The following is a 14284-nucleotide window of genomic DNA, read 5'->3' as shown; positions in this document are numbered from 1 at the left end:
TCGGTTCTCAGCAGTGTCTTCTGTATATCCTTTTGTATGGTCGTAGCAAGCAAAGGTGATACCACAGCCACCTGATGAAGGAGTGGCACTCCAAAAGTTAGTGTTTCCAAATAAACCTGGTGTTATGTGATTTTTAACTTTGTCCACCCAAGTCCAACACCGGCACCTGCAAGTCATGGTTTTCATGTGTAGTAAACTACACACATTTATAATCAGGGTGCTGTTCTTTGTAGAGAGGCAAACTTGTGCATGCTTTGTGCTTGTTTCAGCTGAACAAAAATGGTAGCTATGCACTGGTTCATGTCACAGAGCAATGTCTTGACCAATCAGAGTCAACCTGGTTTAAAATTTCAACAAAGCCTGACAGTTAACTGTTAATAATCATTGACTGGTGCATCTCCATGGAAACATACCTACCAATCTCTCTCCTCTCATACAATATAAATGTTAGGTTTCCCCTTAAATTGATATTCTTGCAAATTGTCCTGATGAATGCAAGTTGAAAAGCTTCAACAAAATGTCTCTCTTTTATCAATAGTATTAAGACTCTGTATTAGTAAATGATCAAAATTTGAAGCTTAGTAGAATCAGTTCATAAATCTTTTCTTGACTTCATTCCTTTTCCCTAGATACTGGCGTATACTGAAGGACTTCATGGAAAATGGTTGTTCACCGAAATACGTGCAATTTTCTCCAGGCGCTATCTATTGCAGAATACTGCTCTAGAAATTTTTATTGCCAATCGAAGTAAGTCTTACTTCTAAAATGGTCTGTGGACATTTTTTTTTAGTTGGAACTTCTCTGTTTAACTATTTAAATTGTCCAATTTTGTTTCATTTTATTTCGTTTGAACTCATTTTCCATTGCTTTTGAAAGCTTCATGTGTGAAATAATTTCTACCCTTTCAGAGTAAAGAATGTAAATAGACTAATAAATAAATACCATTTGAAATTCACCTGAAGGACTCGAGTTGTGTTGCTAAAGGAGCATTATTTATATCTGGAGAAGTTCTAATTTCTTATAATAACTTACAGTTTGGCAATTGTTTTTCATCATATCACAGAATTGTTACAGCAAAGCAAAATGGTTGTTCGGCCCATCATGTCTGCACTGGCTGTCCAAATTAGTGTCTTCCACAGTGCCATTCCTCTGCCTTCTCCTCATAACTCATTGTTCCTTTTCACATAAGCATTTCATTCCATTTTGAATGCTTCTAATGAGCACATGATTCCAATGATTCTTGCAATTTTCCCCAATGAGCTTAACCAATTTTTTTCAGAATTATCAATTCAAAACTAATAATATATAAGGGAATTTCAAATAACTTAAAACGATCAAATTTCAAGGTATGATTATCAAACTTTAATTTTCTAGAGAATTGTGTTTATTCATTGTAGGCTGTTTGGGTCAGTAAAAACCCCTAGTTCTTGCAAACTCCGTTTCATTTTGATACTTAAAATTGCCTTTAATATTTAATACTTAAGTTTTATAAATTGGTTATTTGATAGGTGTTCAAATGTTCCTTAAAATTCAGAATTAGATCATATATCCAAGGACAACTTCTGGACTAAATAGATTATATAAATAAACATATATGTATTGGAACATCTCCAAAAAAGTGTAGCATTGTAACAATGCTTACCTTCTGTGAAATAGTTAATAAATCTGTTGACCTTTCATGAATTAAAATATAGTACGTTTTTGCACAAAATCATCACTTCAGACAACTGAAACTTTATGATAATGTCCATGCAGCAAAGTTTGTTTAAATCCATGGTCATGTTTGCATCAGAAAATCTTTTTTGGGAATGGATTTCAGCAAAGAAGCGGAAATAACCCGTTGCCCATTGAAAACTGTGATTTATGTGTAGACAAAGGGGCTTGCAATTCTGCATCTGTTATGTATCTAATTGCAAAGAGATGTTCTATTAAACAAAAATACAATATAAATCACAGAAGGTGATGTCATGTTAAAAAATGTTCTTTTATTGTTTATTTCTTTGGCAGCTGCTGTCATGTTCAACTTCCCAGATCAAGCTACAGTCAAGAAAGTTGTTCATTGTTTGCCTCGTGTTGGAGTTGGCACAGGTTTTGGGCTACCTCAAACCAGGTATACAAGCATATTCTTCTAAATGTGCATTTATTTTTCATTATATTGTCATCACAGAGTAGAATTTCTGTAAGTGCACATTTTCTTTTTTTTTTGTGCTTTATAATCCAAATATATGTTTAGAGCAATGTGTTGATTCATTGCTCGCTTTATTGTAATGGCAAGAAATTAGGTTGTTACAGATCCATGCTCCTAGCATGTAGAAAATACATAACATATCAGAACACCTTACGTGATAATATACCCAAACCCAACATTGGAGTTTTTTTATTGCTTAAAAAAATGTATTCATTAAGATCTGCCATGCATTTATTTTGTAATTTACTGTATTCATGCCAAATACATAAATCAATGCTAAAATGGCACTGCCTTGTGTCAACTTGGCCTTGTTGAACTAATTGAACTAGTGCAGCTGTGAAACTGAGCAAACTGCCTTTCAGAAGTAAAGAAGAATGCGAATCATGTCATATGACAATATCCAGTTGCTGTCAACTATAATTTTTGTCAGGCTTCATTCTGTTTGTGTTGAATGTTTTCAGATGCCACGTGTGAGAGAGAGAGAAAAAAAAATCTATATTAAGTTTGTGCTGGGAAATTTAAACAGAATGATTAGAACTCTGGAAAGCTCTAATGATATTCTAGTAGTATTCCTTCATTGAGTTCATTTACGTTATGGCCATGAAATCACATTAGCTGGAAAATTACAACCTGTTGGGAATGAAGCATTGAGAAACCAGGTCCGATCACTGAGCTGAGCTCAGCTGTGATCTAGAGGATCCGGTGTTGGACTGGGGTGGACAAAGTTAAATATCACACAACACCAGGTTATAGTCCAACAGATTTATTTGGAAGTACTAGCTTTTGAAACACTGCTTCAGATTGAGCTGAGTTGACAACAGAAACTATAGCTTTAATTTAAAGAAACTGTTAATTATATTCAATTCATTCTTGCCTAAGGTAAATGCAGTTTTAATTTCTTTTACAGAAAGTAGTATTTCAACATGGCATGAATTAATCAGGTTTGAACTGAGTGAGAATATTGCTTAACTTGGATCGTCCTTATTCAAGCTGGAAATGTCATTGGCATGGAAATTTAACTACTGTACTACATTAATTTTGTATGTTCTACTCAGATCGAAACCAAATCAGAACAGGAAACCAATGGTTATAACATATAATTTGCATTTAAAGTATTTAAACTGATCGGTGGTTTAAAAAAAAGTAGCCTGCACATCTACTGTAATCCAAGGAGTTAAAAATACCACAAATATTTTTGTTTTTGATTTTCTTTTCTCTGATCTCCAGACGAATCACCCTTGCTAGCCCTCGGCAACTTTTCAAAGCATCCAATATGATGCAGCGTTGGCAGCGGAGGGAAATCTCCAACTTTGAGTACCTTATGTTCCTCAACACAATAGCTGGTAAAGAAATACTAAAATTTCTATATGAAATAATATTCTTTGTAAATGAAGTACTGTAAGTATGTGTTGTATAAATTATATCCTTGCAACCAAGAGGCAAAACTTTCATAATACAAAAGTTATTCACTTGGGTTGAGATGTTTTGAGACTGTTCAAATTGGCTCTGAAAAGAAACCCTGTACGTGTGCTGGTAAAAAGAAATAGTAAATTATTACATTTTGAAGGAAATATTTAAACCATAGGACCTTACAAATGACCAGTTAAATAAAACTGAGAATATATTTGTATTTTATTCTCCTTCATTATTTCACCAGATGCAAATTTTCAATTTGGCAAAATTAAAATGAGAAGCAAAGTAAGCACTGGAGTAGTTAGCAATCTCTTAAAATCACAGAATGATTATAGCAGAAAAGAAGCATGTCCTTGCTGGAACAATCAAGTGAGTCCCACTGGCTCCACCTCTATTCCTAGATTTCCATACTGTTCGCTTGCTTGAAAGTCATGACTGAATTTGCCTCCACCAAATTCTTATTCCATCCTGACCATTTGCTATTTAAAAAGTTTTTTCTTCATGTCACTATTAGTCCTTTTACCAATCTCCTTAAATTGCTATCCTGATTCCTGATCCTTCTGTCAATGGTAACTGTTTCTCTGTACCTATTCTGTCAAGTCCTTTCATGACTTTGAACACATCTATCAAATCTACCTTCAACCTTTGCTTCTCTAAGTAGAAGAGCCCCAGCTTCTCAAATTTATTCTCGTAAGTCAGTTCCCTAGTTGTTGAAACCATTATCGTAACGTTTTCTGGCACTTTCTCTAGAATCTTCACACCTTTCTAAAATGTGATTCTCAAAACTCCAGATGGGACTAAGCCAGTGCTTTGTAAAAGTTAAGTATTGCTTCCTTTTATATAGTGTGCCTTTATTTATAAAGTCCAGGAATTCGTACGGCTTCTTAAACTCCTTTCTCAACCTACTTTGCCTCAATAACAATTTGTGCGCAGATAGTCCAGGTGTCTCTCTTCCTGAATCCCTTCAGCATTGTATGCTTTACTTTATTATTGATTCTCTTCATTCTTCCTTCCAAAATGTGCTTTTCTTACAGATGTATAAACTGCAGATTATACTTGACTAATTAATTTTTTTCATGGCATAACACAAAGAGAAGTTAGATGGGGGGATGTTATTTACGTGGACTTTAAGAATTCATTTGACAAAGTACTACATGCAGTGCTGGTTAACAAAATTGTGATTCCTGGAATGCAAGGTGTGTCAACTTGAATACATATTGGTTTAAAGATAAAAGCATTGTGCTGTGCTAGGTCTTTATTTTTACGCTGTGGGATGGTGTACATTTGTTTTCCCTAGGATTAGCTTTAGACCGCTTTTTAAAATACATGCAAATGAGTTGGATATTAGAATACAGAGTAAAATTTCAACATTTGCTAATGCAAATAGTGAGGGTAACTGCAATCAACTATAGCGTGACAGATAACCCAGCAAAATGGGTGGATAAGTGGCAGATGGAATTTAATAAGAGAACGTGAGGTGATGCATTTTTTGGCAGGAATGGTAAAAAGAGATGAGATAGATGTAATGGCAGAGTTTAGAGAGTGAGAAGGAACAGGGAGATTGAGAGATGCATATGCATTGATCTTTGAAGCTGGCAGGACATGTTGAGAGAATGGGATCTGGGTCTTTATAAAAGACGCATTTATATATATATATTCACTTGTGAGGAATGGACATCACTGACTGGCCAGCATTGTTATTGTCTGTCCCTAGTTGCCTTTGAGAAGGTGGTGGTGAGCTGCCTCCTTGAACTGCTGCAGTTCGCATGCTGCAGGTTGACCCACGATGTTCTTTGGGAGGGAATTTCAGAATTTTTACCCAGCGACAATGAAGGTACAGTGATATATTTCCAAGTCAGAGGAGATACAGGTGATTGTGTTCCCATGTATCTGCTCCCCTTGCCTTCTAGATGAGTTGAAAGGAAGTTCTGTGAATTCCTGCCGTGCATCTTATAGATAGTCCACACTACAGCTACTGAGCATCAGTGGTAGAAAGAGTGGATGTTTGGGGATGTGGTGCCAATCAAGCCAGCTGTTTTGTCCTGGATGGAGTCAATCTTCTTGAGTGTTGTTGGAGCTGCACCAATCCAGGAAAGTGGAGATTATTCCATTAAATTCCTGACTTGTGCCTTGTAGATGGTGAGCAGACTTTGGGGAGTCAGGGGGTGAGTTACCTACCACGTTATTCCTAATCTCTGACCTGCTCTTGTAGCCATTGTCTTTATGCGATTAGTCAGTTTTGTTTCTGGTCAATAGTAATCCCAAGTCTATTGATATTGGGAGATTCAGTGATGGTAACATCATTGACTGTCAAGGGGTAGTAATTGGATTGTCTCTTATTGGAAATGGTCATTGTCTGGTATTTACGTGGCACGAATATTACTTGCTACTTGTCAGCCCAAGCCTGGATATTGCCTAAATCTTGTTGCATTTGATCATGGACTGCTTCAGTATCTAACTAAGCTAAACAGTATTGTGTCCTATAGATGAAGAAAAGAATGTGCAGGTGCTTGAGTATTTCTGTGCTGTTGATAACTCTGTGACTTCTTTACATTAAATTTAACCTGCCCTATTTGCCCATTCCACCATTTCTCTGCTGTCATGAAATCTATCACTACTTTCCTCATAGTTTTATGCTTCCAAGTTTAGTTTCTACACATTTTAAAATTGTGCACAGTACCCAAATCCAGCTTATTTATATTAATCAAGAAAAATAGAACCCCTATGGAAATTTAGTACGTATCTTTCCTCAGTCCAAGAGAAAGCATTCAATCCACTCTGCTTCTGCTTCTGCTTTTTATCCATGCTGTCACTCCTTTTTATTCAGTGTGCTTCAGTTTTGCTAGCAAATCACTATCTCACTGATTACAAGACTATGGACCTCAATTGATGTCCCTGAAGATATCAAATTGCTCCGTAGGTTTTCATATGTCCTCTCTGTTAGTTCATTCTCGCATTCACCACTCTGAGTAATCTGTGTCTCCTACATTAGGAGAATGAATACTGTTCAAAAGTACTTCAACTGTAATGAGCTTTGAGATCTTCATTGGGTCATGAGTGGCACCATATAAATAAAGGTCTTTCTTTATTTAACAATTAGCCATCTACACATCTGCTCTGATTCTTGATCTCATGGCAGTTTCAAACATAATGAGATTTATTTCATCTGTTCTTTTAAGAACCTTGACAATTCTGAAAACAAATAATTCCATACTTAAGATGCTCTAAGCTAGATATCCATTTGATTGCGCAATTGCCATTACTGGGTATGCCTGCTGTAGTTTGGTATGCAGAATTATACACAATTATCCACTTGTGGTCGTATCTGTGCCTCATATTCATGCTCTGTTCCTAGAGATTGTATTTTTTCTATTGCTTTCTCTATTGCCTTAGAATAATTTGTTCTTACAAATTTTGCATTAACAATTTAGCCTGTAACTTTTATCCGATAGAGAGAATATAAAATTCAATTTGCACTTTCATTTTTCAGTCATTTTAGGTTTGGAACAGTTTACCACCAATTTATCAATAGGCATATTCAAGCCTTTGTTTCATAACTCTAAGTTCAGCTGATGTCTGATTGGAAGTGTGTGAACCAACATAATGATCAGTAGAGAAAATAAGCTTTGTCAGCTTTTAACCATGCTCCTTGAGGAGAAAAATAAATGGATAAGAATTGACACTTTATCTCTTTCATACTGTTAGAGTGCACCTCCTTTCAGCTGATTCATGTAACAGTTTTCCCTTGACTACTACTCAAATCTTATTAAATATTAAAATAAACTTGAACTTTGATTGTAAGTGGCCTGTTTATATGCTATTCTTTGTGAGGATGTTGCTTAGAAATAGGAAGCTTTGAACTAAACTGAAGGGAAAAGATTCATTTTGGTTAAAAAAAATCCTTGGTAATGCGTTAATAGATGAGATTTAAAACATAGTAGCTTAGCGCATATTGTTGCATGAAATATTTTGAAATATTATCACAAATATGAACAGCCTGCTGTCTCACCTCAAATTAAAATTTGTCTGTTGCCTTGAGCAACTTGTTTGTTTCAAGATGTTGATTATCTTATTGAAGAGAAAAAGATATTGTTTGTCAACATACAGGTAATAGAAAACACATATGGGCCTCACTGACCTTGGCTGTGGTGAGAAAATTCATCAGAAGAGGGTTAGACCATTCAACTCCACAAGCTATTTAATTCAATCATCTCTGACCTATATCTCAATTCTATTTTCCCATCTTTGTTCCATATCTTTTGATTACCTTATCTAATAAAAACCTGTCAATTTGAGTCTTGAAAATTTCAATTGATCCAGCAACAAAGCCCTTTTGTGGGCTATAGTTAAAATTTTTCATTATCTTTTGAAAGCAATTGCTTCCTGATTTCACTCCAAATTAACATGGTAATAATTTTAAGATTATGGATTTCCTCACCAGAGGAAACAGTACGAGAGAGTCTTCACAACTGAGCTTTCCTTCTAGTGCAGTCATTCTGGAGAACAAATCCAGAATCCTTTTCTCAATGACCCGATTCTTTGTCTGACACACATTACTCAGATTGGAAAATTTCAAACGCAACTCCATTTTTTTTAAAGAAAAATGCAGACGAGAAGCTAGAAAATATGGACCAGTCAATCCAGTATATATGGTGAAGCTAATGGAATTTATTATTAAAAACAAAGTAATAAAACACTTCACCTAATTTTAGTTTATTCATAAGCACCTATAGAGATTGGTAGACGATAGGTCATATCTCTGGAACTTAATTTAAATTTTGAGTAAATAAATAAAGCTGTCGACCATAAGACATAGGAGAAGAAGTAGGCCATTCAGCCTATTGAATCTGCCCCACCATTCAATGAGATAATGTCTGATCGGATAGTTCTCTGCTCCACTTTTCTCCATAACCCTTGAACCCCTTACTGATTAAAATTGGTCTATTTCAGCCTTGAATATACTTAACAACCCAGCCTCAACAACTGTTTCCAGTAAATAATTCCACAGATTCACTAGCCTCTGAGAGAAGAAATTCTTCCTCACCACTGTCTTAAATATACAACCCTTTATTCTGAGATTATGCACTCTGGTCTAAACTTTGATAAAAGAGGAAACATCTTTCTTTTCTACCCTGTGAAGTCCCATAGGAGTCTCGAATGTTTCAGTAATGTCACCTGTCATTCTTCTGTATTCCAATGAGTACAGACCCAATCGATCCCACCACTCTCCATAAGACAGTGCCTCCATTCCTGCTATCAGCTGAATAAATCTTCTGTGGCTTCCTCCAATGCCAGTATATCTATTTTTAAATAAGGGGTCCAAAACTGTTCATGGTATTCCAGCTGTGGTCCGATTAATGTTTTGTATAGTTTTTGCAAAAGTTCCCTCCTTTTAGATTCGATTACCTACAGTGTGGAAACAGGCCATTCGGCCCAACAAGTCCACACCGACCCTCCAAAGAGTAACCCACCCACACCCATTTCCCTCTTATTGATGCATCTAACACTACGGGCAATTTAACATGGCTAATTCATCTGACCTGCACATCTTTGGGAGGAAACCGGAGCATCCAGAGGAAACTCACGCAGACAAGGGGCGAAATGTGCAAACTCCACACAGACAGTCGCCTGAGGCTGAATCGAACCTGGGATCCTGGTGCTGTGAGGCAGCAGTGCAAACGACTGAGCCACCGTGCCACCCCATTTTTATACTCCACTCCCATTGAAATAAAGGCCAGTACTCCATTTGCCTTCCTGATTACCTGCTGAACCTGGATGTGAGCTTTTTATGACTTATTGATGAGGATTCCCAAATCCCTCTGTCTTTCTCTACTTGAATAATATTCAGCTACTCTGTTCTTCCTGCAAAAGTGCATAACCTCAAACTTTCCCACATTGTGTGCCATCTGCCAAGCTTTTTGCCCGCGTACTTAAACTGTCCATATGTAGATTCGTTGTGTCATCCTCACCATTTGCCCTACCATCTCTATTTATGTCATCCACAACTTGACTGTAGTATGTTTACTTTCCTCATCCAAGTCATGAATATATATTATACACAATTATAGCCCCACCTCTGATCCTGTGGCATTCTTTTATTTACAAGTTTCTTTCTTCAAAATTCCCTCCCTATCCCAAGGCTCTGCTTTCTATTAGTCAGACTTTATTTATTATTCATACACACAATGAGGGCATCGCTGGCTGGGCCAGCATTTATGTGCGTCACTAATTACTCAGAGAGCAGTTAAGATTCAACTGTATTGTTGTAGGTCTGGAGTGACATTTAGGCCAGACTAAGGAAGGGTGGCAGATTCCTTCCCTAAAGGACATCAGTGAAACCAATGATTCAGTCTTCAACATTAAACATCAATCTGTCTCATCACTACCTCTCCTAACCACTCTGTTATCAATAAATTGTCAGACTGCTTGTTCCATGTCCAGCATAAGCGAAGAGGAAACTCTCTTCTGCTAACTTGAGAAGACTGAAGTCATGCGTTTGGTTCCTATTACAAAGTCCATGTCCTTGCAACTGACTCCACCCTTCTCCCTGGCAGCTATCTGAAACTGTGCATAACTTTGATTCCATACTTGACCCTGATATGAGGTTTTGCCCACATAGCTGTGCCATCACTGTTTACACCTCCCTAATGTCATCAGACACTGCCTCTGCCTCTGCCTCTGCCTCAGCGGGTTTGCTGCTAAAAATCCTTGAGACAATTATTCCAATCCAGTTTTCCCTTCTACCCTGTGTAAACTTGAGAATATCCAAAACTGTAATGTCCATGTCCTAATCTGCAACAAGTCCTGGTCACCCTTCATCTGTCCCTGTATCTGTGATCTCATCCAGCTCCAATAACCTATGAAATATCTGCACTTCTGAAATTCAGGTGTCTTGAACATAAACAATTTAAATCCCTCCACTGTTGTTCACTATGCCTAAATTGTGTAAATCCCTCCTTAAACCTTTCTGTCTGTCTTCCTGCTTATAAGACTTTTTCAAGTTTTTGGTTTCCTGTTCCTACATGAGGAACAATGAGGTCGCTCAATATCAAATTTATTTGATAAAGCTTTTGTAAACTACTTTGAAATCATTAAAGATGCTGTATAACTTAAGATTGTTGTTGGGCAAAACTATGGTTAATGGAATGTGAGCTTATTAAGTTTAGACCAAAGAATGAATTGATCCGAGCATTATTAGAATGGTGAAAGACTAGGAACACTGGAAATTCGAGAGAATTTGGTAATGTGTGGGCCTAGATAACTAGAATGTAATATCATAAGATATAAAAAAAATTGAAAGGTTAGTGGAATGTTAGTGTTTATAATTAGATTGGTGGAAGAGAAAGTTCTGTTGTTTTGTTACATAGCAATGGTTTGAATGTATCTGGACTACTCTGTGTAGTACTGGCCAAAGTATCTCACAACATGCTGGCCTTGGAAGCACAACAGCATAGAATTATCAGGGTATCATAGGGTCTCCAAAGTTTGGGTATGAAATGTGGTTGCATAAACTAGATTTATATTCCCTGGAATAAAAGAAGACAAGGGCTTGATTTGAAATCATTTATTTTACCACAAATAGCAAGGGCCCCAACACTGATCCCTGTGGGACCCCACTAGACACACATTTCCAGTTGGAAAAACACCCCTATTACCAATAGACCATAGGAGTAGGCCATTCGGCCATTCATTATGATCATGGCTGATCATCCACAATCAGTATCCTGTTCCTGCCTTATCTCCATAACCCTTAATTCCACTATCTTTAAGAGCTCTATCCATCTCTTTCTTGAAAGTATCCAGAGACTTGGCCTCCACTGCCTTCTGGGGCAGAGCATTCCATATATCCACTATTCTCTGGGTGAAGAAGTTTCTCCTCAACTCTGTTCTAAATGGCCTACCCTCTGCTTCTAACCTCTCGGCCAATTCTGGATCCCCTTTACCAAATTTGCTTGTATCCCATGGGCACTTATCTTTGCTATTAGTATCCCACATGAGACCTTATAAGAGCCTTGTGGATGTCCAAGTAGACTGCATCAGAAGCATTGCCCCAATTTGCATACCTTCAGAAAATTCAAGCAGGTTGGTCAGACCTGACCTCCCCTTTTTGTATTCTGTAGATCTCTGACTCTATGACACATACTGTCCTCAACTTTAACTGTTTAGAAGACAGGATGCAGAATATCACCAAGGCTCCTTAGACAGAACATTCCAACCCACAATTGCTCTAAAAGTGCTAGGACAACATATACATGAATATAACAGCACTTTCAAATTTCTATCTAAATCAGTCACCATCCTGACTTGGAGCTATATTGTCATTCCTTCAGTATTACAGACTAAGAATCTTGGAATACCCCACCTAGAGCATTTTGAGTGTATCTGCCCTGAATAGACTGCAGCAGTCCAAGAAGGAATCTAACCATCGTGCTTTCAAGGGTATTTAGGCATGGGCAATAAATACTGGCCCAGTGAACAAATGAATAAAAAATAAAAATTAAGACAGTTTCCATCAATTTGCTCATAAAACTCAGTTCTATCTCTTCAATACTATTCTTAACTCAATGACCAGCTCTGTTCCGTCATATGCCTATTGTAAAGCTGGAGGAACAACACCTCATTTTCCGCTTGGACACTTTACAGCCTTCTGGACTCAGTATTGAGTTTGACAGTTTGTAGAGCTTGTCTTCCATTTTTCTCATATCCCCCAGCCTCCCTGCAATGACAGGTTTGTGTCTCGCTGACTTTGTTTTCAGCAGAACTGACTCATTTTCTCATTTGCACAGTTAGCATTGACATTTATTTTGTATATATATCACTGCTCTACCACCATTATCACTGCCTTTGTGTTTTGCCCTGACACTGTCTCAATCTACTCTACTTGCTCCTACCCCACCGCTGGGTACTGCATTAAATCCACCATTCTCTCTAGAGGAGTCATACTGAACTGGAAACTTTAACTCTCTTTCTCTCTCCACAGATGCCATTGTTTTTATCTCATCTTCACCCTAGCTGACTCCCTCAAACTTAGTCATATGGCATGCATCCATTTGTATCCTGTTTTAACCTTGATGTGAAGTTCAAACATCAGATCATTTCCAACACTGTTTCCTCCTCTCCAGCTTTACTCACTGTTGAAAGTCTTATCGAAGCATTCCTACCTCTGGACCCAAACTCAATCCTGCAGTATGGCAGAGAACACCAGGAAATTAGGGAAGACTGATGAACTAAACTGTATTTATTTCAATGCGAGAGGCCTCACCGGTAAGGAAGAAGAACTCAGGGCATGGGAGTAGAATTACAGAAACATGACTGAAGGAGGAACAGGACTGGCAGCTCAATGTTCCGGGGTACAGATGCTAAATGAAGTACAGGAAGGGAGGCAAGAGAAATGGGGAAGTGACGTCTTTGATTAGGGAAAACATCACGGCAGGACTTAGAGAGAATATTCCTGGGGGATATCCAGTAGAAGCTATATGGGGAGAACTGAGAAATATGGAGGGGGTGATCACTTTGATGGGATTGTGCCATAGGCCCCCCAATATTCAATGGGAAATTGAGAAGCCAGTGGGTAGGGAGATTGCTGATAGTTGTAAGAACAATAGAGTAGTAACAGCAGGGAATTTTAACTTTCCAAACACAAGCTGGGTCTGCCATAGTGTTAAGGGCTTGGATGGGGATGAATTTGTTAAGCATATTTAGGAAACATTTCTCAATAAATATGTAGATTGCCTTTCTAGAGAATGAGCAAAACCTGACCTCCTCTTGAGGAGTATGATGTAGAGGTGCTGGTGTTGGACTGGATGGACAGTTAAAAATTGCACAACACCAGGTTATAGTCCAACAGGTTTATTGGGAAGTACAAGCTTTCAGAGTGCTGTTCCTTCCTCAAGTAGCTAGTAGAGTAGGATCATAGGACACAGATGTTATAGCAAGAGCTCATAGTGTCATACACTGATGCGATATACTGAACAAACCTAGATTGCTGTTAAGTCTTTCATCTTTTTAGAATGGGTTGCAGCTTTTGATTCATTAATATTGTAAGTCCCAGAATTTCTTTCAAGTCGCATTCCTGAGATAACTTAAGGTTTTATATTTAAAAAGTGACATCTCAGCTCGGACAATGCATTAAAGGTGTGAGGTTAGTCTATATGTATTCCAATTTTGAGTCCGACTGTCTCGGTTTCCAAAGTAGGAATTTATAAAATGTCACATGGATTACAAAAATATTGACTGCCTACAGATTGTATGCTTTTTGAATAAGATGTATCTGCAAATACAATTCTGCAAATGCAAATTCACCCCATAGATTTATATGTGTGTGTGCATGCATGTGAGGGAGGGAGTGTGTGTGTGTGCGCGCACACTTGATAGTGTGTATGCATGAGTATGATGAAGTATATGCGTATGAGAGGGTAGTGTGTGTACCTGAGAGAGAGCATGTGTTTAAGAGGGGTCTGCATGAGTTTGAGAGTATGTAAGAGTATGTGTGTATGAATACTTGTGTGTAAGAGTGTACAGTGTAGTGGGGTCACCTGTAGTGTGACATGAACCCAAGGTCGCGGTTGAGGCCATCCTCATGGGTACCGAACTTGACTATCAACCTCTGCTCAGCCACTCTGCATTGTTGCGTATCCCAAAGTCTGCCTTGGAGAACGGTCACCCGAAGATTGAGACCAAACA

At 37.8% G+C, this 14284-nt stretch overlaps 1 protein-coding gene across 2 annotated transcripts in view; it reads left to right on the top strand.

The window, feature by feature from the left end:
* The window catches only part of lrba (LPS responsive beige-like anchor protein), an 875634-nt gene that overhangs the window by 578074 nt on the left and 283276 nt on the right, over nucleotides 1–14284 (top strand). For both annotated transcript variants that reach the window (XM_043699606.1, XM_043699616.1), the window contains exons 40-42: nucleotides 630–747; nucleotides 2008–2110; nucleotides 3416–3531. In XM_043699606.1, coding sequence (XP_043555541.1) covers nucleotides 630–747; nucleotides 2008–2110; nucleotides 3416–3531 — 337 coding nt within the window. The remainder of the gene's footprint in view (nucleotides 1–629; nucleotides 748–2007; nucleotides 2111–3415; nucleotides 3532–14284) is intronic.

The sequence above is a fragment of the Chiloscyllium plagiosum genome, chromosome 1, assembly GCF_004010195.1.
Source record: "Chiloscyllium plagiosum isolate BGI_BamShark_2017 chromosome 1, ASM401019v2, whole genome shotgun sequence".
In the NCBI taxonomy this organism is placed as follows: domain Eukaryota; kingdom Metazoa; phylum Chordata; class Chondrichthyes; order Orectolobiformes; family Hemiscylliidae; genus Chiloscyllium; species Chiloscyllium plagiosum.
Note: the sequence above shows the minus strand (reverse complement) of the source record. Positions and strands in the feature narration are given on the sequence as shown.